We start from the raw sequence: 24243 nt of genomic DNA on the forward strand, positions 1-24243 counted from the left end.
CATTCCTCCCTTCTCCCTCCTGCTCCCAGTGCCCTGCACCCCATACTACTTTGGCTTCTGTGGGTTTGTCTTGGTCCAGGGTGTGCCTTCTCTGTGGAGGGGCAGGAATTGCATCTTCTCCTGCAGCATGGCCTGAATGCTGTGGTGTTTCCTGTCATTGATACCCTGCAATTAGGGCTACACTAAGAATGGTTCTGGACAGCCAGCAACAATCTACCTAACAAATCCATTCTACCAGACAAGTCCATCCTCACTTGCTCACTCCTAACCTGAGCCACTTGTTCATGACAGCATACAGGTTCTTGTTGTATAATTCCCAAGAATTATACAAGAAGCTTGTCAGCTTAGTGGAGCTTCTCTGTGAGGGAGAACTTGGACATAGACAGGTGTCCACAGCAAACCCACCGCTTCATACTCTCAGATATTGCCCACCCACCGTTGTCTCCCTGATCCCCATGAGCTGAGACAGGTCTTCAGGGGGCAGCGTGATTGATTTCTGGGTGGTTGTTCTTTCATGGAGAACAGCACAATGCAGAGCAATTTTGGCGCAGACTAGACAAGGAGTGAGTGGAGAGCAAAGCCAACAATTCGGTATGATTACAGTCAACTAGAATAAATAATGGCAGCGCACTGGGAACACAGCAGGATCTGAATTACAGCATGGGGAAGTCTTGTTTTCTACTTCTCTTTTGATTTCACAGGAAAATTTGTAAATCTTGTCTTTTTCCCTCTTTCTTTGTTAGTCTGAAATGATTAGAACAAAAATTTTAATCACGTAAGTGGCTTGGGTAAAAATGTGCGTTAGTGAAAGACTTGTAATAATGAAAAAGTAACATTTACTGTCCTTTAAAACTGCAATAAAGGTGATTAGACTTGGGTTCCATTTTAGTGGATGCTAGGGTCAGGGGAAGACCTTCCTACACAGGCCGTGCATGAGTGTCAGGAAAAGGCTAAACACTCCTGGGATGTTGTAAGAACCAGAAAATATTATTCATGACTGAATACCATTTTCTGGCATTAAGCTCCAAGACTGTATTGGTTTCTGCAGCTGAGATTAATGAGATGTTATTTGCTGAATGGAAGTATGAGTCTGGCTGACTTTTTCTTTTCTTTTGTCTCCCATGCTCAGCGTTTTTGGGCACTTCAGCCTCCGTTCTGAGTGGCAGCTGGTCAAGGTGGATTACAAGTCTCTCTTCAGCCGCAGGTGTACCAAGGATGACTACCAGACCTGGCATCTGCACAATCAGGTATCCCCACGCTCCAGGGGGGCTTTGGTGGGGGTTCCTTTTCCCCTGCTCTGAGTTGCCAGGTGGGAATGCAGTTGTTCTTTACAGCAAAGCATATGGATTTTTTTTTGCATCCCTTGAAGAATGTGTATGAATAAACATGGGGCCAGGCATCTATGGACAAGTTCAGGAGATTACCTTCTATTTTTAGGAATATAATCCATTGCACCAGCTGGATCTTTTTGGCCTCAATGCTTAGGGCAGTGTGAAACTACACCTTATGATTGAATTGTAGATGACACTGAATTCTTTGTAGCTCTGTCACTGACTCATGAAAATAATTTTGTTTCAGTTTGCCTCTTATTTCCCCTACTCAAAAATGAAAATAAAAACATTTATTCATCCTGCAGGTCCTGCAGGTATCTGTAAAACTCTTGAATATCTGTAAAACCCTTGAATCTGAAAAGCTCTTGAATAAAAGACACCAGAGAAAACCACATTATTTCATTCTACTCAAGGATACATGCTTTGTTTTTCATACACTGGCTTATTTTCATGCTGGATATATTTAGGTCCTGAAGCAACTATAACTGAGAGGTCAACAACCTCTGCAGATTACTTATGGGTTACTGGCTACCAGTATGATGTTCCACACCCTGCAGGGTAACTTAGCTAGAGCCAGAACCATTGGCACTGTGACATTCCTGAATGATATCCATGAATGAGAAATGAACATTAATTTGGCATGGATAAGATAATGGAAGTTGCAGAATTGAATAAATGAAAATAATTCAAATGAAAGAAAAGGGAAGACATATGTGTAACCATGCAGCAGTCTTGGGAATCACTGTTAATAGGGAAGAGAAGTATTTCAATTAGATATTGTCCTTTTTCTTACTTCTTTGCAGACAAATTATTTCTGCTAAATAGAAAATTCTGGTTTTAGCAACTCACCTAGATATCAAATGTTTGTTTTAGGTTAGCTGCTCTGAGTAGTGTTCTTGGAAACATTTGCATTCAAAAACCCCAGTGAAACACACATCAAAATGGTCTGTAACAAAGCCAGCTCTGTCACAGAAAGAGCAAGGGAGTTGAGCTCTGTGTTCCACACCTGGGTTTTGTCCCCTGCCCTGGGATTCAGGCCTGAATCTTCTGCAGTAGACTTTATCTGACATATGGAAGAAACCCTGACATACACCCACATTGTCTTTTCAGGATAATTCACAGGACTAGATATTGGGGGATGCCTTCTGAAAGGTGGCATAAGTGGGTGAGATGGCTTGGGCATCCAGGCATTTTGAGCACATTGTCACTGGCATCCCAGCTCAACGCTGGGCACTCTGTACTCATGTGTCCTGCCAAGGAGACTTTTGATTTTGTAAAGCCACGAAAGAGCAGGACTGTAATTCGCCACCCTCCCAGAGATAAATGCTCGTTTTCATTGCCTTTTGTGTCTTTTCTTGAAAAAGTGCTCCATTTAAGACCCAGATGCCACTACAACTGTGTTTCTCCTCTTGTTCCTTGGCCAATGAAGGGCGAGCCTTGTGTCATGGGGGAGAGGAAGATCTATAAAAAACGCAAGCCTGGAGCCCAGTGTTCCCTAGGTCGGGACTATTCCCAAACTGTGGTGTCTGAACCATGTGTCTGTGGCCAAGGAGACTTTGAGTGGTGAGTATGTGACTCTGGGGACTTGTGAAGGGGCTGTGTTTTTGTCCTGAAATACTACTCAGACAGAAAACCTTGCAGAGGAACTGGGTCTGATGCAGCTTTATAGCTGTGATCATACCATATAGCAGAAAGGTGACCCCCAAACCTGCTGAGTGAAGGAGGCTTCCCCTTCTTCTGCAGGAAATATTTGTTCATCTCCATGAGAAATCCAAGCCTGGAATTCAAAAGCAAAATAATTGCAAGTACTGATGGACATTTTATGTCTGTCGTTTCAGAATAGTGACAGCCAGGACTTCTCTGGTCCAAAATATATTCCTTTCAAAAGAGGGAGGGTATTTCTCTCCCAAGGTCATTGACTTCCTAGGGGGCAAGCCAGCAAAACATGCACATTTTTATCATTGTTCCTTTGAATAGCTGGGAACAGTTTATTGCTTCTTAACAATGTTTTATTGAGAAATTTCTGATAAGGCTTCTGTGACATGACTGTACAGCCCACCCTTGTCAGATATAACTACTTGTTTTGCATAACTATTGGTGTTTCTAACTTAATGGGACCATAATTTTCAAATTGCTTTAAGGTCACTTTGAAAGCAGCTTAAAAATAAATCAGGGATAAAATGAGACACTGCTTGCTATTCCTTGACAATCAGAGATAGGAGATGGGAGAATGCATGTCAGGATCTCTACCCAAGGAATTCCTACATGGCACCTGTGATAGGCAATATTTCTAAGATTTAAGACTGTCAATGTCTGTGATGTTTGAGCTTAAATTATCAGAATGTCATTTAAATGGAATTAAAAATACCTTGAAAGCTGATCAGCTGGGAAAACATTTTAATCTTTATAGTAGGTTACTCAGGATCAGTGTCTGACTCAGTATTGGCGTTATTCTTGAACACTTCACCTACCTTCAAATATTTTCTGAAGAGGTGTGAGGCATGAGATCTGTACATTTATTTGGACTTAGGCTCACAGTTCTCTTTTAGAGCATGGACATAGTGAAATGAAAAAAAAAATTAAGAAAAATATTGACCAGAAATAGTATTTTCTTGAATATTGTAGTAGTTTGCCTTTAAGAGAGAGTCAGGGATATAGAACAGAGATTTTCATCTGATCTGGATGGGTATTTAATTTGTTCCTAATGACAGGATTACATCTGAGACTCCATATCTTGACTCATGAGATCTTCCCCCTTTGTTCTCATGATGGGAACTTGCAGGATGCCTTTCTTGCCTTGCAGTATCTGCCCTCGGCATAGGCCTCTGGGGTGAATCCAGCACCAATCTCCAGAGATGCTCATGAATTTGGTTTTTTTTTTTTGTGTTTTTTTTTTTGTTTTGTTTTGTTTGTTTGTTTGGGTTTTTTATTTGTTTGTTTGTTTGTTTGGGTTTTTTTTTCCTTGTACTGTCTTTTCCTCAGCCACTTTATATTTTCACATGGAAGTTTGTCTTTTCCAAACTGTAAGTGGAAAACTGTGGTAGCTAAATTTGCCTTAAATGCTGCCTTGTAAAGGGTCTGCATCAGAATACACCTTTTCAATCACTTGACAGATTCCTTGCATGCATCCAGTATAATTTTTGCTTAACTTTCCCCCTAAGATGAGAGGGTATTGCTGTTAAACTTGTCAGTCTTGCAGAGGAAATGCAATTAGAGGACAACAAGCTGGCTTTTGTTTCAGACCCTGCACTGCCAACAGAATTGTTAACTAGCTTCCAGTTGCAAAATTGTTATAGGTGGTGATGGAGAATCAGAAGAAACTATGGTGAATTTTGATGCTACTCAGCAGGGCTGACTGGAAGAATGTGTGAGACAGTCCATTTGAGGAAAATACTGGCAATGCTGGAAGTGGGGCACTGAGCTTGATAATTTTAAAAGTGATTTTTCAGAGAGGAAGGGTGGACTTGTGCTCTGATTTGTGACTTCTAAAGTATGAGACACTTAGTCAGTTACAAGATACAGGTTATTCAGAATATATTCTAGATTCATCTGCCTTCCTTGGGATGTCAGTATGAGAAGGGGAGATGCTGACAAGTGCCTTTTCTCTGCTCACTGGAAGGTGGACAGGACAGGTGAAAGGACAGCTCCTACTATCACTTGATGCTCTTTCAAGAAAAACTCATTCCCTTTCAAGGAAAAATGTCCACTCAGCCTCCTCTGCCTGGGCTCACAGTTGCCAGTTCTTGGAAGAACTGACTGCTCTGTGCAGTCAGCACAGGTCTCTGAGCAGGTCTTGTGGGTGGCAGGGAAAGGGCCAGCAGCCAGGACTGTGTGAGTACAGTGACCAGCAAGTCCTGCCAGGTGGGCCCTCTGCTTTCTCAGGAAGAAGGTTTGGAGCTGATTCTGGGCTTGGAGCACCCTGTGCCACTTGCTGTGATGACCCCTGCCTTTGAGAGCTGTGGGGAGAGGACAAGTAACTGCAGGAGCCCTTCAGCACATGCTGTGGGGGCTGTGCTCCCTCCCATTTGGTCACAGTGCCCTTGCCCCTGTCTGCCTCACGGTTGCAGTGCTGTTCCCTGCGGTTACATATAAGGCTGATCTAAAATTCAGGGGCATAAATCACAATTATGCCCCAGTTCAACAAATCTTTATGAGTCAGGATCAGGGGTGACACCTGCCAACCCTTGCAGTCATTTCCAGAAGCAAATCCTGGCCTTTTTCTAACAGAGGAAATGGCAGAAGGATGTTATAAGTGGTATTAAGATACTCACTGAGCTTTCTTTTCCCTCCTCCTGCTTCTTTATTTACTCTGTCAAGATAGCTTTCCTGAGAAAGACAGCATAGCAGCTGGACTTGATTATTTCCTTAACTTATGCAAACCCTGGGGCTTATGAGAGGGAAGGTGGGCAACATGTGAGGTTTTAATATACATTTACCAGAAGTTAATGAACAAGCACAGAACCTTGAGGGCACACAGCAATGTTGTCTTTAATTTTATTAAATATTTATGCAGCTCTTTTCTTCTTTGGGGCAAAGTACAGCTCCTTCTGAATATTTTTAATTACAAAGTCCCTGCCAGGCATTTTTGACTGTGCAGGTCGGACCCACTGAGAATGATTAAATTGAATGTTGAGAGAAAGAGCATTAGGGAATCTCCAAACCATTTAAAGTAGCTCACAGAATTTTTGCCCTCTAAGAAAAGAACAGTAGCAGCCTGGGCCATTGGGGACATAGCACAATTTTGTCTCACCAAAGCTCTTCCTAGAGACTTTCTGTTGGCAGTTCAGGCTCTGAACAGGGAAAGGATAAAACTCAGACTGTCCTAAAGGGCACAGAATGCTTTCAAGACAGTGGCTTCTGTAACGTCTGTGTTTTCACAGAGGTTTAGCATGTTGGCATTTGTTAACTTGCTGCAGGCAAAAATCCAGAATCTCTTTTTATTTGTCCTTTGAATCCAGCCTGTCAATAAAGGCTACACATAGAAACCTGATCCAGACTATTAAAACTTATGGAAAGCTTTGGATTAATCCTATTGCTTCATCATTGTATTGGCACACAAAGGCAGCTGTAAAAAGAAGTTTTGGATGTGTCCACTTCAACTCTTAGGTGGTCCAAGGAAGAATCAATACCCTGGATTGCCTTCCCTGTGTGACACAATGCCATGTAATCCTTAGACCACAAAGCTGGTTGTGTTTTATTTTAGTGTTGGAAAAACATCCGCTGGGTTTTTTTCTCTCGGACGAGTATCAGCTTAGCCAGGGAGACATTAACATACATAAATATGCATACTGTGGCTAGTTGCTCAGGAAGTGCTCCCAGTGTTTTATATTCCTAGCCACTGTTGTGAAAAAGTGATATTAGATCTTAGAATTAACCTGGTTCATTCTAAAAACAAAGGCTGCAAAAAACAAACCAAAAGAACCCAAAAAGTGAAATTTAGGTCAGAAATTAATAGGAATAGAAACAAACAATACAATATTCTTTCTGAATCTCTGTAATGTTTTGTTGCCAAATGAAGCACAAGTCCTGCAGTGCTCTGCAAGTTTGGCAGTTCTGCTGTTGTGGGGATCAAATGCCTTCAGTGAACTGTGTTCCTGCCCCTCAAACTAGTCCAGCACTTTGCCTCTGGATGAGCCAAATCCATGATGTTGTGCCATCCCAGCAGAGAACCACCAATACACACCTGCTTTGGGGACACCACCTAAAACTCTGAGCTACTGTAGTGGAGGGTACAGTGATGGATTCGTGGCTTCTCTCCACAGTGACTATGGATATGAGAGGCACAGCAACAACCAGTGCATCCCAGCCTTCTGGTTCAGCCCGTCCTCCCTGTCCAAGGATTGCAACGTTGGGCAGAACTACTGGAACAGCACTGGGTAAGGGTGTCTTGCAATCTGTCTGGTTCTGGTGACTGCAGTAGACGAGAGAACCTGGATAGTTCTTTTTTTCTCTGCATCCCATTATGGTCTTTTTCAGTCTTATCTATGAGGTGATGTTTGCAACAGCATCTGTATGGAAAATTGCCTTGTTCCCCAGAGAGAGGGAGAGGCACGTTAACATAGGTGACACATAGATATTGCATTGCTATCAAGTGATGTGTGATCCCTGGAGCCTAGACTTGGAGTTCCCCTTTGTTGCAAAATTAAAACACAAATCAAAAAGGTCTGCCTGAGAGACAGCTGAACATTTAAAAGGACAGGTTTGAGGTATTTCACATTGTATTGTATTGAACCTCTTACTATCTTACAGCTCCTATTTATATCAGCTTCTAGAAAGGCTCAAATGAGCAATTTTTAGCCTCTTTTATGTTTCTTCCTCTGCCATTTTCACTTTGTACATACAATGCCTTGCATTTCAGACAAGCTTCATGTGCTGATTTCTCCTGGTCTAACCCAGAACAGATGGCAAGTGTTGGTTTATTATGGCAGTATCACTTTGCAAATGTTCTACTATCATGCAGGAAATGCTGTGAGACTTTAGTTTCACTAGCTGGTGCAAACTTGCTATGTTCCTTCCATGACAGGGCAGGCCCTGCAAGTTTAGCAGGGATGATTCTGGGTCGTGTGTCCTGCCTGCTCGATGGCTATGGCAGGAACCAGCTCTGTTCCTGGCTGGTTGGTGCAGGTGGCTGGACGAAGTGAGGCTGCTGGGAGTCTGGAGGCATTTGACCTCAGAGACCCCCTTCAGCTGAAAAGTTGCTTTAAATATGGGATGTAATTACAGGAGCCCTGACCAGTATGACTGCTGGTAGCCTTCTTGACAGAGAGCAACAAGAAAAGAGTTGGGGTTGGTATGGAATTAATAGTAAGGGTTAACCCCCCTCAACCACACCAGGAATAGCCAAGTGTCTTGCTGTTTAGCCAACATCCTCCAAGAAGAGCCAAGAGAAAAACCCGTACCTCAAATAATTTTAAAACTGAGCTGGTCAAAGCCTTTGACATATAAGCGCCCTCTAGCCCAGTAGAGGCAGATAAAACCTAATAAATGGTATAATTAAAAATGTGGGATGCAGGATGCAATCCTGCAGGTGTTGGGTTGGAGGAATTCTCTGCCTTTTTTTTAAGGCAGAGTAATTCACCTCCACAATGTGTCTCTTCTCAGTGATGCTGCTGAGAATCTCTGGAGAAGGTTCAATTGTGATTGGTTTGGCTTTCTCCTACTTAATAAAACGTTGGGTTTCCTTGAGTCTTCCTTTCAGTGAGGGGATCATGCAGGCAGTTAACCTTTGAAAAAACACATGTATTAATGTGGAGGGACAAAACAAAAACAAACCAAAGGAACTTTTCTGCCCACTGTGTGAACCCAATGTCCTTTTGTTACTGTTCCCCAGGTACCGCAGGATTGTGTCTAACAACTGCACAGATGGCTTGAGAGAGAAGTACATGGCCAAGATGGAGAAATGCCCTGGAAAAGCACCTCGGGGATTGCACATCCTCACCTCCGATGGGAAGCTGGTCATGGAGCAGGGGCACAACGCCACCTTCATCATCCTCATGGAGGAGGTGTGTTAGTGGTCTCAGCAAACCTTTCTCTGTGTGGCAGGACTGGTATTCTTTTCCTTTGCTTTTCAGGTTGCCGAGAGGGAATCATGAAATGGTGAATGGTCCTGAGATTTATGAGACTTAAGGAATTTAAGAGAATTGAAGGCTATAGTGACACACACAAGATGGTCATATTGGGTCACACCAAATTGTTTGGTTATCTTGTCTATCAGTGATGATGTTAATGCTGAAGAAAGATAGATATGGTCAAAAATTTTATTTCCCCACTCACTTCTTTCTGCTTCCAGTAAACTGCAGTTTATGGAGTTTATGAAGCAGAAGTGGTGTTTCTGTGATCAATAATTCTGTATCTGGGATGCAAAGCTTGACTGCAGCTTTTCTGGGAAAGGTTAAGAACAGTGGGGTACATGTTTACACTCATGGGGAACAATGAGGGACATTGTTATTTTGCAGTGGGAATTGACTCTCCTCAAAGCACCTCTAGCCCCAGCCCTTATCTATTGTACTTATCTATTGGTACACTTCCTTCTGTAGCCAACAGTAGCACAAGTGACACCAGGCCATGATGTTGCCAAAAGTATCAAAATGTTGAGGCTCTTCTGGCCAGGGACTGAGCTGGTACTGGAGAAGAACAGCTGATTTTTGTCACATTTTCTGTCCTGTGTATGTTACTTTAGAGCAGTACCAGGAGACAGCTGTGGCAGACTCACAGACAGACACATTCTCACACTAAATTAAATCCTTATATAGTAGCTAAGTATTTCACTGGGACCACACTAATCTGACAGGGCCTCTTTCCTACTTCCTCAGAGGTTCACGCATGCTCTGCATTTATACAAGGGGGATTTCTTGTCTACTTGCTGCTTCTTTTCTATTCTGCAGACTTGACATGGTAAGACAATTTGTGTAGATGCTATGAGTGGGAGTTCAGAAAAGAACAGATACAATCTAAAAATTAGGAATCAACTAGTAATTTATTAGGGAGCTCAAGTGGAACTGCTGCATATGAAGAATGATAAACAGATGGGGAATAAGGCAGCAGTCAAGGTAGCTAAAGAGTGGAATCTTTGCAAGGATTTAGAGATTGAAGAGGCAGCTGAATTAATATGTGAGGGCGCTCACTCTTGTGTCTGTTGTTGAAAAATAATGGTAGTTAGAAAAACATTTCATTGGAACAACCTTTTATTTTTTCTAAGGGAAGAGGATCTTTGGAACATGTCTCTGTAGGTGAACAGGTTATTCCACAGAAAATTGTGTGTTGAGTTTGTTTCTTAAAATAATAGAATTTCAAGAAGAAAATAAAAGGAACGCTGAAATTTTGGACAAAGGTATTCCAGTCGTTTAGTGTGAACCTGAGAAGAATTGTTACCAAAGATTTCCTTATAACTTGGAAGAAATAATTTCTGTAGAGGTCTTAATTATTACTTTGCTGCCATACAGATTAATTCCTGGCTTCCTCCACCTTTTCTGGTCAGTCTCTTTACTGGTGGTAGTTTTGTACCTAAGTTTACACTTCCTTTCTGAGCCAAAGAGCAGCCTGACCAGCCCTCCTGTGGATACATCTCTGTGGTCTCCATTCAGCTGTGTTGGACTTGCCCTGATGAGCCAACAGTTCTTTGCTGCCTTCTAGTGCACATCCTCAATATATGGAGGTGACTGACCTTTAGGCGTTCAGTGATGAAATGAAGACTTGATCCTAGTCAATCAAAAACTGAATTTCTCAGGATTTATAGAATTAACTTTAGTAGGATTCTTTCCAATGGTATTAGGAATACATGTGTGGCAATGACTGCAGACAAATAAATGCAGAATGACTGATGGTTTTTCTGTGTTTTCAGGAATATGGGGCTGGACTGAGATTTGGACTTATATATGCAAGGGAACATGAGGAGATAAGAACCTTATTAGACTTTTTTTTAATCTGAGTTGGTTTTTGATCACAAAGAAATACTAGACTGTCAAATAGTTGTTGTGGAGTTGTGTTCTTGATCATGTCTGTTCCCTGATTTCTGTACTCGGAGCCAATCTTTGTGACAGCCCATACCTTGTTCCCTTTCAGTTATTTATGGGGCTTAAAGCAACCTCCACTTCCCTTCTATTTTCATTTATATTTATAAATCCCAGAATATCTGACATCTTTGTCTGGGACTAGCATGCTTGGATTAGTATTTTATGTACTGGATACATGGGTATGAAGAGGAGAAAGAAAACATGATTAGTGTGAAGGGCAGCCTTTGCATTGAAGACCTAGCTCATAATTGGGTGAAAAGATCATCTGCCACTGTTTAGTAAAGAAAAATCTGTTCCTGCTTCTCTGCGTGAAACAGTCTCATTTCAGATAGAATCATATTGGAGAAGCAAGAAGGAAATAGAAAAGAGAATTGTCAGGCAAGGGAGATGAGCTGCCATGACTGGTGCAAGAGATTTCAGCCTGAGGTCATCAGTGATGAATCCAGCCCAGATCAAATTTTTATCCTTTGTTCAGATCTTCCATATGAGATGGACTTGGGGTCTTAGTGCATTCACTTGAGAAGTGGTTTGAAAGGTTTAACAAGCTGTGGGAGCCTTTCTATCAAATAACTGAATATCTCAAGAGTGTAATTTTGCTCCTGCTAGAGAATTTTTTAGGGTGACTTTAAAAACTCTCTGTCTAAAGAATGTTATTGACTACTCAATATAATAGGTAGTTTTAGTGTCAGTACTGCTTTAGTCCTTTCTGATTGCTCTTTGGTTTATACTGAAGTTTTAATGTCCAAGGAGGGCAGAGGTGAAAATGGCACCCTGATCAAGTCAATAGCCAAAACTCCCCTGGCTCCCTGGGATGGGAATGATGGAGCAAGGAGGAAGAGAGATCTAACATATATAATCAAATACCCATATTTCAAAACTACATGCAATAATCCTGACTGTATGACTGTGTGAAGACTCCAAGTATATACTCAAAGTAAATTGGTATCTGAAAAATACCCTTCCTGCCCTCTGATTTCTTCATGCAGGTATAGTGTATGAGGAGGATAAATTCAGTGAGAGCTGCTAAGGTCCTGATTTTCTACACGTGGGACCTGCTTCATTGTGGTCTGGCTTCCTGTATGTTCTCCCTATGCATTTACTGCTATAATGAGATTTATGAGACGACTGTAAAATATTTCTGAATTTCCCATTAAAATAAGGTAAATTTATGAACAGAAATTTAATATTTTTTTAAAAACTTTCAGATCACGTCCTCAGTATATGTAGGGATTGACTTCAGCCCTTCAGGGCTAGGAATATCTCCAAAATGTAGTGGTATCTTCTTCACCCCCAGTGAATACAGTGCAGATCTTCTATGAAAGGAAATTACTTGGCAAAACACATATTTATGCAGAAAGCTAAAGCTAGAGAAATTGAATCTGAGTTGTAGTTTTATTTCAGTTTAGTGAAATCACTGGAGTGGGCTTTAGCTTTGTTGAAATTAGCCTTGTTTTGTGTTACATTAGTCAGCTGGGGGCAAGTATAAAATAAGGCTCTGAGAAACCAAAATAACAGACACTTCTACAGTTCAACTACAGTGATTTAAAGCATGATTTAAACTAAAATAGTGCAACTTCTGTCTCCAGACAATACCTGTGGTGCTGGAATTTCTTGTCCGTTTTTCCCTCCTTCATTTAATAACTGTCATTGACAGTAATCCTAGAAGAGATTTTCTCATCATCTGCTTCATTCTCCTGTGTATCCAGGCCCTGTCTCTGTGTTGACTGACATGAGACAAAAAGTCTGTCAGTCCTCGACGTGGGACTCACCCTGGATAAATTCATCCATGCTGAAGCTTCATGTCTAGATGAAACTGGTCTTCTAAACTCTGTATAATCAAGGGTGGATATTTGCAAGAGATGATTCATGTCACCTGTTTTAGCTACTTTAGGATGAGGTATTGGTCTTTTGCTGTCTGTGTCTGGCCACCTTAGGGAATGACAGAACAAAGCTCGGCTTTTTTTGAAAAGTTACTACTCTGTATCCATGCTAATGAAATGGAACTGAGATGGAAGGTAATATAAATCCTTTTATATCAGTCCAGTTTCCTATTCCAGCCTTCTCTGTTGCAGGGTGATCTCCAAAGGACAAATATCCAGCTTGATTTTGGAGATGGCATTGCAGTGTCCTATGCCAATTTCAGCCCTGTGGAGGATGGCATCCGGCATGTGTATAAGAGTGCTGGAATCTTCCAGGTGACGGCGTATGCAGAGAACAGCCTGGGTTCAGACACTGCTGTCCTGTTCCTGCATGTGGTCTGTGAGTACTTCCACCTGCCAGATTCCCTGGGCCAAAATCTGACCTCACTCAACGTCCCTGCAGCTTCAGTGGGGCCCAAGAATAGGTGCAAACCCACAATGTGAAGCTCATGCTCTTCCAAAGGCTTGGGCTTCTAGATGCTCCTCTAACTTGTTAAACAGACTTTATTGAATGAAGGGAAAGGAAGGGTTTTTTTTTTTTAAAAACAAGTGTATTTGCAGTTCTGAGAGTTATGGAGAAAAGTTTGAAAATGTCTACTGGGCTTTCTGAAAGGGTCAGAGACCAAGCAGCTTATGAAACAAAGTCCAAATGTGTCTTTTCAATACATGTTTAATTCTAAGAGAATTAGATTAAACTACTAAATTTTGAGTCACTTATTCAGAATTTCAGCATTTACAGTGCTAATTTAATGAAATAGAAGCATTGTGCTGAGCGTGCTTCCTGAGATATGAATGTACTGAGGGCTAATGTGCTGCTTTTCACATTTCATGTGTTTGACGTGCATCCCTGATGTTTCTGTCCTGTTTGGTAGATCAATGCAATTTCTCTCCTGCTGACACATGAGCAAACTCAAATATAGAGCTCTGAGTTAACTTCCCAAAGCCACAGGAGAGAGCAGAGTGTGTGGAATGTAGGATGAGACCAAAAAGAGCCCAGTTCTTTGATCTACTCTTAGACTATTAGATCTTCTGTGTTCAGATGCACCCCATTAATTTTGCCCATAATGGTGATCATAGTCTTGTCTGCCTTCCCTCTTTACTTGTCAGAATGTCTTGCATCCTGCCTTTTGCTTGAGCTTTTCTGCTGAAAGGAAGCAAATTAGAAATTTCCAAAACTCAAGAACTTTTTCTCCATTTTAATTTCCAGCTCCCTGTATGAAGGAATAAATGTTCCTTGAAGCTTTTATTATGCTCATAATTCCCTCAAAGTCAATCATGGCTGCACTTAACAACCTGTTATTAGAGCATTAACTGTTTTTTCCTTCACCTTGGGCCATTAGCTGACAAAAGTGATGGTTACCTGGTAATAACAAGCAGATTTGTATGGATTATCTGATTTTTCTCAAAGGAACTACTTTTTCATGGTGAGGATTTTAAAACAGAATGCAATAAGCGACAGTTCCTTGGCCTGGTTTTGCTGCTCCACCCTTTTTTACATCAACCTTTCAGATCTCTCCTTTGACTTTTATAGCATTCTTAGGTAACCAATTTATTATCATTATCTCTGGGGAAATATTTTGCAAGCACTTACATTCATGCTGAGGCTGAAATAAGATGACACCTCAATACTAAACTTTTAATAAGTGGGAGCACTGGCCAATATAGGAGGTTTGACCTTGAAGTTCAAATATACAGACAAATATGCCTGAGAATCATTCTTACTATACAATCACTCTGGTACTGGGTTCCTGTGCTAAAAAAAAAAAATAAATAAAAAAAGAGAGAGAAGAAAAGGCTCCTTGGCCTCAAGCAACATTAATTTTCTACCCTGCAGGTTTATTAGCAGCCAGTTAACTTTTCAGCTTTCTGGAATCTGCTGACAAGCTGCTTAACTTGATATTTAAAGGAAGCAAAGATATTAGTGTTTTTCCTCTTACATGCACCACCACAAAATATTTAGGGGAACCTGCTGTTGTTGCAAACCCAGAGTACTTCCTGTGGTCAGAGTTCAGGAGTGACTTGCTGATAGAGATCTCTTGGGAAAAGGGGGAAAAAAAAGGATCAAGTTTTAAGGTGCCAGAAGCAAGAATAGGGTCCTTTTGTACTTGGAGCTCTGTGTTCCAGTGGTAGAAGCTCTTACTTTCCGATCTTTGTAATTGAAGTAGATGGAGAACTGATTAATGTCCCCATTTCGTGTTGAGAGGTAACACAAGAGGATTGTCTCAGTTAAAATCACCACATTTCCTGCTTCCCACAATGAATGTCTAACAAAAAAAGAAAAGATTATGACTTTTCTTATTTTGTCCTTTCCATCTCACAGGGATAGTCTGTCAGTTTGCTGTGTTTTAAAGGTACTACCCAGAAAGTAACACTGTCTGATGGGCAGCAGTTATCAGCTGAAATTCAGTACCAGCAAAACCAAAAGATAAACAAGAAGAAAAACAATGGAGATAGGAGAAGCTTTGAACAAACTATCAAATAAAACCTCAGTATTTTTTACACATGTTGTTTTTTCTAGAGAGGATCTGCCTTCTGAATTCAGGGCTTCATGCCCTGGATTTATTCTGGGCATTTGCATTTATTACATACAACTTTGCATTGGTACTTTGTTATTTTTTAAGTCTTTCAGAATCAAGTACTCCTGACAATTACATGCTTTGTTATGCCAATGCACACATCTTTCAAGTGGTTCCTGATGTTTTCTAGGGGCAACTGACTCCCCAAAGACTTCCCAAGGTCAAGTCTAAGTCAAAAAGATACCAAGGATTTCCAAAATCATGAGTCTTTATTTTGGAGACCTTTTAAAAAACTGTTTGGGGTATTTAATAAAGTCATAAATGACTCTTATATAACCAGATTTAAGCCATCTTGGCTAAAATGATTTCCCCACAAATCCTAGTAGCTCAGTGACTATATTTTCAAGAAAAAATTCTTTCTTACTTGAGTCCTATCCCTTTCTTGTGTCCTATCCCTTTCTTGTCTCCTATCCTTATGGCTTTCAATAGCAACTTCACTATATAATGCAAAGCCAGTTCATTGTTTTTCTTCCAAATGCATTTAAAAAATTCTTCTAAACACAGCAATGCCCCTCTCTGGAAATTAGCACTATGGAAAATGTACATAATGGGGTGGGGGGGAAGTATTTTCAAATTTGATTATCTTTTTCTGTTGTTCATTGACTGCTGAAATTCTCATTTATTTCTAAAATATAAATAGACTGTCACTGGACTGTCACTGCTGACACAGGACTTTTGATTTATTTAAAAGAAAAATCCTTGCTGTTCACAACTGTGCAGGGAGGATTTAACTCAAAGCCTTTAATAATGAGTTCTCTTCCCACAGGTCCAGTGGAGCACGTCCATCTGAGTGTTCCCTTTGTTGCCATCAGAAATAAGGATGTCAACATTACTGCAGTAGTTTGGCCCAGCCAGGCAGGCACACTTACCTACTTCTGGTGGTTTGGCAACAGCACCAAGGTACAGTCACTCTTTGGTTCATTTTTTTTCCTAAGCTTGTCACAACAGTCAGGGAACTCTCTCAGCTGTAATAAAAACTTCTTGCCTTTGTCTGTTTTGTGTTTTAGTTTTTAACTTGGCTGAAGAGGGTTGTCATTATCTGAACTTCAACCTTTGTGAATTTATTTCCTTCTGTCTTGTGTTGTTCTTAGGAGCTATTACTTTCTCCATCTGGTTGTTATCAGCCCTACTGAGATTTGAAGACCACTGTTATTACCAGTGTTCACTTGCAACTTAACTGAACTATATGTGGAATAATGCTGGCTTTCAACACAGTGTTTAAAAACTGCTGGTGTTCAAATAACCAGGGGGGTTTCCATTATGTGCCACTGTGCAGTACATAATGCTGCATTCCAGCACAGTACTTTAAAGCTCTTGGTGTTCAGATAAACAGGTGTATCTAGAATTTCAAGCTGAAGAGTCTGCCTGTGTTAGAGAGGGGGATGAGACTTCTTTGTAGTGAATTTTCAAATTATGTGTATTGTAACTGTATGTATTATAAGGAGCTTTTTTAGCAATAGTTAAAATAAGTGAAAATACAAGTTAGTGTCATGCTTTCAAATAGAGAGAGCAGCATTGCCTATTAGCTACAGTTTTTATTGTGGACTTTAGGAGTGAGACAGGCACTGTTCTCCATTCTTACAGTTGTGAAATGTACAGCTGTTAATTTCACAATGTAGTTTCTGCTGTTATTTACAAAAGCAGTTTAAAACATGTCACTATCTACATTTGCAATTGAAGGTGTGCACTGAGGTGAGATTGCAGAAGAAAGAAAAGGGGATTTTACATGAAATATGGAGCTTGAGATAAAAAACTGGCACACAAGTATTTTGTGTTCTCTTTGAAAAGCTGCTTAATTTTAACCTCTTACCCTAGCCACCAACAATATCAGTAGAGGCAAAATAAAAACATTAAGTGCTGCTTCTACTGGGATTTTATATCCAGTTAGGAAGTTCACTGTAAGAACTTGATGATTTTTGTGGAAGCATAGTTGAGGCAGTGGAAGAACTCAGGACCAAAAGCCATTTACTGTAACTTGCCAAGTTACAGTGCCCTAGCTGAACTATGGCAACCACCCACATATGCACATCCAGTCCATGGCAAGTACCAGGTAATTCCACACAGTTTATACTGCATTGAAATGCAGGGATGCAAAATCATGTTACAGTTAATATTTTTGGCTCAGTGCTCACACATGGAGAACCATTAAAGTACATCAGAGATAATTTAGGTACTGGTAACTTGATCATCTGCTTAAGCCCTCCAGTGTAGAGTTTTCCTGCCATTGTTTTTGTCCTTACTATATAAGTTGATTGGGCCTTAAGAAAGATTTTTTGAAATAGAAAGCAATCTAGAAAAGGTACTGCAAAGCAATGGTGTTTGCTGAAGATTTCCATGCAGTTCTCACAGTGCTTGCTTCTGGGTTGGAAATATGATCTGTTTCATCTTCTAGTTTAAATTTCAGGCCTGTAGGTAGCGAGTACAAGCAGATGTGGATGTATTTGGGATGGGTACTTTGGACATAGCTGAACAAGGAGTAGCTGATCCTTTGACACCTTGGCATGATTGTACTCATTGCTGAAATATGGAAGAGTAAACATGGTGCCCCTTACCTGTGTCTGAATCTCAGACCCAGAGCACTGTTCAGTCTTTGCAAAGCGTTATTTCCAGATACCTCATGGAATGTACTACAACTCTGACAGAAGTATGCCAAGAGATATAGATGTAACTGTATCAGCCACCTTTTGTCAGAACAGCAGTCTGTATCACATCAAAATTCCTCCTGGGATGTTTAAGGTGTATGTCAGATCCTTCTCAGTGCCCACTCATGAGTAAACTATGGTGGTTCTGAGTAGAGGTGAAAGATGGGGACTCTGAATTAAAGGATGAGGTGTGTAATATTGTGACTGGTACTATTAGATGATAGGTTTTTGTTCCATGCTGAGGGATTGCAACTTCTTTTCCTGTTCAGCCCGTAGCCATCCCAGGCAGAACCAGATGTGTCTCGTGTCACTTGCAGTCTCACTCTCTGTGCTGCTGCACAGGAGAATATTGTCTTAGACAAAAATGACCTGGCTGAGACTCCTCTATTGCTCTGCCCACCCTGCAGAAACTCCGCTACTAAATTTCTACTGTTATGGATTTTGCAGTATGCCCAAAGGCCAATTTGCCTGGATTAACACAGGTCCAGTTTAATATATGTATCCAGCTGTCTAATAGGCTTGAGCAAATGAACCTTAAACTACTTGATTTAATTTAGAGTTAGTTTCCAGGTCTTGATTCTTGAATTAAAATTAAGGAGTTGGCTGAATGTTAAAACTCCATGATGGAAGTGAAATCATCCATGATAATGGAATGTCCAGCATACACATATACAAAAAGAAAAAAATGTAATTTTAAAGGCCAGACTGCATCCTCTTATCTGCCGTTGCACAGAACCACAACCTGTAACCTCCAGGAGGATTGCTGATATCACTGCAGTTTGACAGAGGCCCATTCAGCTTCTCCAGGGTCTGTGTATATCTCAGTAAATGTTAGCTGGGCCTCCAGGGCTGGCACGAGCTGGTGCCCTTGGACTGTGTGTGCCATGTGATAAGACTTTTTGTTTTTTGCTGCTTTTTCAGCTCATGGATGAGGGGGTCTAAGGAAGGTGGTGTTCTAGAGAGAGAGAAATGTGTTTGCAGGTCTGGCCTGTGCAGGTGGAAATTTTGATTTGGCTATGAAAATGGCATTTGTGACCACTGTTGTGAAGTGCAGTCAGGCTGGCAGCATGATGAGATAAAGTGTGAGAGCTGGAAGGTGAAATTAGGAAGTTTTCCTTTGAAAACCAACTGGAAGTACAGTGAAGGGACAACAGCAATGGTACAATGGCTTTATCTGTTCTCTTAGACCTCTGTTTTTTGCAGTGGAAATGTTTCCATTTTTGTAGTTTCTCTAAATAAAGAGTTATTTCTGTAGACCAGCTGTCAGATCAGTGGCACGGTGAAGGCTGAGCCTTTGATTTTCAGTTGAGGTGTGTTGACCCTGTTTAGACACCAGCTGCCCACTAAAGCCAGTTTATCACTCCCCTCCTCCCATGGGCAGGATACATAAAATATAACAAAATCAGGTCACAATAATGACAGAGAAATGCCACTAATTACAATTAAGAAACAAAACAGCCTTGACTTTATGATATTAGTGTAATTTATTATCAGTCAAATCAAATAATGAGAAATAAAACCAAATCTTAAATCACCTTCCCACATCTCTCCTTTCTTCACAGGCTCAATTTCACTCCTGAATTCTCTGCCTCATCCTTTGCCAGCAGTGCAGGGAGACAGGGAATGGGGGTTGTAATCAGTTCATTATGTGTTGTCTCTTGCAATGCTTCCTCCTCAGGGGGAAGACGCCTTCCACTCTTCCCCTGCTTTTGGGAGGGAGTGCCTCCCATGGGAGACAGTTTTCCATTGATTTCTTCAATGTGGGCCCTTCCCATGGGCTGCTCCAGGGTGGATCCCTTCCACAGCCACATTCAGTTGTCAGCAGGAATTATGCCATGCTTTCAGCCTAGTTAGCACAGCTTGCCAGCTTGTGGCTGCAGCTTGCTTACAAACTCACAGCATGGACAGGGCAATGCTGGATGTCCTCACTCTGACCTGAGCAGTGTTGCTCTGTGAGAGATAAATGGATTTGTGCTCATAAAAGCAAAGGCTGGCCCTGAATCTGAACAATATGGATTGTTTGAAGAAGCATCTGCATCTTTGGTTTATTTTCAATATGAGGTTGGGTTTTGTACAGCAAATATAGCAGCTGAGCTGGTTGTGTGTGTACAATGCTGCATTCTAGTGCACTAATTCTGCAACTGCTGACTGTGGTCTGCTGAGGAGTCCATACAATAATGAGTTGCAGTTCAATGGAAGAATATTTCAGAAAATATTTACTGAAATGAGAGAAAGCTCTGTCTGTGGGACACTGCTCACAGGATTTGGGCCTTAGCAGGACATGCAAACTGGCAGCACCACACCTGTATCATGGACCAAGGCTGTTGCCTGGTGGATTAATCAGGTGCATGTTGTGATCTTGAGTTAATCTCACCCTGATTTTGTCATTTGTGTTTGCCTCCTACAGCCCCTCATCACCTTGGAGAGCAGCATCTCGTACATGTTCACTGTGGAGGGGATGAACACTGTCACTGTGCAGGTTGCTGGGGGCAACACCCTCATCCAGGACACCAAGGAGATCGCAGTGCATGGTACCCTCAGCCTTTTGCAGTCGCATCTCAGGGGGTGAAGGGCAGACAGTCATTGCTGATCCAGAATAACTCTAGGAACTTGGTAATGCCTGGAGGAACCTCTGAAGACAAACCTCTGATGACAGAGTAGCTCAGATATGTCATGATGACAAAATACAGAAGTTAATAGAATGGTGCAGCTAATGAAAATTACAGTCTCAGCATTAATAAGGTGGCTGGTGTCTTCTGTGCTTGTTCATCTGTCTGTACACCCAGACAGGGAACTGCCAGAAATAAAAAAAACTTGAACCAGACTGCATTCCTTCATCTTCCCAGCTGTGGAAAGAAATAGTCACAGTGCATGACTAAGGTGATCTGAATGCAACTGGTGTCTCTGTCAACGACTGTACAAATGACAGGGGTCAGGAAGCGTCTGGAAAAGAGGACAGAAAGGACTCTGTTGTTGGTATCACTGCCCATCTTTCCTGTCACAGCTGGAGGTCTGAGTATGCCCACTGGACTTACCCATGGGTAATGTTTGGAATGTTCTTGCCATATGGGCATGTCATGGGCTTCAAAAAGCACCCTTTGACAGACAACAGAAACCCTGTTTGGGGCTTGATAAATCCTGGGTGAAAGGGCTCTCTCAGCAGCTTTGACCAGGACTTCTAGAACAATTTCCCCCCTGGCCCAGTCTTTGTTTTCATTATCCAGTTTTTGGCATTCAGCATTTGAGAGCAAGCTTTTCTTTGGACTTCAAGATTTATTGAGAAACCTGGGTTTCAAATAACTTGGGCTAATTTGAAGCTCAGCAATGTGTATTTGCACTGTGTGTGTCTTATTGCAGTAATTAAATACAAATAAATGTCCCACTGTATACTCAGATTTAATAGCAGCTAAATAGATATTTATTGATTGTCTGGCCATGAAATTCAATAGCCTTTAATAATTTGTTAATGTGATTTAGTAATAACTTGACTTGCTATTATCAAATATTAGGAACCTTCTACTTCATAATTTTGAGCACTGCAAAATGCAGCGTTTACTTCTTGGAAATTTCCATCCTTCCATTAGTTTCTGGAATAAACCTGAATCAAATATGTTTAAGAGTGATATCCACAGGTGATCTTGATCTTTAGCCCCAGTAGCTCCTCACTCTGTTTTTAAACACCTTGGAAAAAATTTTGCCATTATGTTCAGAAGATCCAAGTTTTGGGTTCTATCACAAAGAGAAATGAACCCATTTGATCCAGTCCAAATAGTCCTATCCAGTGCTGTGCTGCAGACTGACCTGGTCTAAGGAAGAAGTCCTTCCAGCCCCTCAGTCTGGTGGTGAGTTCAAGTCTGAATAAATGAGTGATGCCTTTAGTAAACATGTCCTCTGATAAACTTGTATCCTCATCTGTGTCCTGAGTCAAGTGATTATGGGTCTAGGCCATAATCTAGGCATGGATTTCTGGTGTTATCAGTTGAGGAGATATAGTCAGGTATATCCTTAATTTGAGATTAACAGAAAAGAATTTGCTCAAAAAATAAATTGGACATGGAACTAAGGGCTCAAAAGTCAAAGACTTTATATATCTGACTCTGGGTTAAACCTTCAGAACCTGGGAGACTTTCCCTGTGCTCTTTGATACTTGTTTTATTTAAAAATATATTGCACCGTCTAAAAAAAAAAATAACAGTTCTTGCAAAAGATGCCTCATAAATGGTGTGCTGGCACATCCCTGCTTTTCTGTGGATTTCCTCATTTATACTCTGGCAGGTTTATCTTGATCTAAAAGTAGTGCCTTCTTACAAATGATTAATGGTACTTATTTGAAGTGTCTGGAGATCAGTTGCTTCAAGGTGAGGCACAGAACATCTCCAAAATCAGAAAGGAGAATCTTTTACACTGAAAACTTTCATAAGAGTGTGGTTCCCATCCTGGATCTTTGCCTCCACTGGCCCAAATCCCTTGTGCACAGATGCCATAAGGACTCCAGACTTGGTCTTTGGTGAGACCAGCAGGGAGAGTTGGAATTGGAGAAAAATTTAAAATCATTCTGTATTTTAAGTCTAGGATGCTTTTCTTCCTCCCAGCAGTCATTCAGTCAGGACAGAACTTCAAGGTGTTCTGTCAATAGCCATTGCTTGATGAGCCAGTCATTACCACCACTGGGTTCTCCTTTGTTGGGGAGTTAACCACTCCTGGTTTCCCTCTAGGAGGGTAAACAGAAAACATAACTTAGAGCAATTGTTCACTCTGCAATTGTACAGACAGACCTTCCAAATTTCAGCCAGGTGCTGCCTTATTTGCTGGTCATCCTTCTTGTGAGCAGAATCTGAAGTTGAGTGGCAAAATTACAAAGCCCAAAGGTATCACAAAGGATCCTCTCACCTCTCTCATTCTCACTTCTATTTCTCTGGGGAAAGCCAGAAACTGGCAACAGATCAAAACATCCTTTATAAGTACCACTATAAGCATTCTTTCCTTGCAAGCTCTCTGTCCTGCTTAGTGTTAGCCAGCCTTTTTCTTCCTTCAGCCTTTTCTCACTCTCTTGCTTTAAGATAGTTATGGTCCTCCTGTTGTCTTCTGCACCCTTGTCTGTACACTAAACACTGCCCATTTAATCTTCTCATAAAGACTTTTTCTATTGCAGAATATTTCCAATCTCAGCTCCTGTCATTTTCTCCCAACTTGGATTACCATAACCCTGACATCCCTGAATGGAGACAAGATGTTGGCAAAGTCATCAAGAGAGCACTAGCACAGGTGAGCGTCTGTTTCCTTGTCTGTACTAACATTGACTAAGCTGTTAAAACATGCACTTTTTTGACATGCTAGCTCAAAAGAATGGGTAAGCACAGCACCGGTGATGGCACTGTCATTAAAAATCAATAAAAAGCTTCTTAATATTATGGATCTTTTTACAGAGCCAATCTGTATTGCTGATTTTGTGGAAACATTACAAATACTTTTATTAATATTTCTGTGTGCTTTTCAGCTTTTAATATCCCTGAGGATTTTGCAAATTCTAGATTGTAATACTATCATCATTATCCTTATTTTTCTAAGTTGATATGACAGTATGTACTGTTTTCTATTCCAAACATTTGGTTAGTGTTAGTAAGTGTTGTTAAACAGCTGATCCACTTCATCCCAGAAGATAGACATTGTAGTATTCTGGATACATGAGGAAGATATTTTTATCTTTTCCTGATAGTCAGGAGTTTCACATGCAGCTAAGTGCAGCAACTGGTGAACATTTTGAAGCTCTGCTCCCTTTCCAACTGGGGCAAAAAATGAGGATTCAGAAGGAAAATAAACTTACCTTTAAAATACAGGATAAAGAGAAACTTGTGTAGTTGGAAGGTACAGAATCTTCCTTTGGGATTAATTAGAATATGTAAACTAGTACTCATATTCTTTCAGGAAAGGGGACAGAATAACTTATGATATCAAGTAGTCAGGGACTTTAGTTTTGTGTGAAATTAGGAGCTAGATTTAGACAAGCTTTCATGGGTTTGGCATTCTGCCAAAAATGTAGCTCATTGGGGTTTTTTTGCTTTAGCTACAGCTGTTCTTAGAAATGGAGGCTGATTATTTTTACTGGGAAAGTACATTCCTGCTCAGCTTTTCTCATCTGCAGCCCACTCAAAATTCACAGGTTGTAAGAGTTTCCTTGGTTGTTTTTGCATCCTGAAAAAATGTGAAGTTTATTTTTTTTAACTGTTTTTTCCTTTTACTATAGTAAAAGAGTCAAGCTTGCA

The 24243-nt window shown here is 40.9% G+C and overlaps 1 protein-coding gene across 1 annotated transcript in view; it reads left to right on the forward strand.

The window, feature by feature from the left end:
* Positions 1-24243, forward strand: part of SORCS3 (sortilin related VPS10 domain containing receptor 3) — a 266570-nt gene that overhangs the window by 232340 nt on the left and 9987 nt on the right. Inside the window, 8 exon segments of the mRNA XM_041415598.1 lie at positions 1130-1247; positions 2761-2894; positions 7094-7207; positions 8662-8833; positions 12916-13102; positions 16105-16238; positions 20388-20511; positions 23133-23245. Of these exon segments, the coding sequence (XP_041271532.1) occupies positions 1130-1247; positions 2761-2894; positions 7094-7207; positions 8662-8833; positions 12916-13102; positions 16105-16238; positions 20388-20511; positions 23133-23245 (1096 nt within the window).

The sequence above is a fragment of the Onychostruthus taczanowskii genome, unplaced genomic scaffold (genome assembly GCF_017590055.1).
Source record: "Onychostruthus taczanowskii isolate IOZ18803 unplaced genomic scaffold, ASM1759005v1 scaffold5, whole genome shotgun sequence".
In the NCBI taxonomy this organism is placed as follows: Eukaryota; Metazoa; Chordata; class Aves; order Passeriformes; family Passeridae; genus Onychostruthus; species Onychostruthus taczanowskii.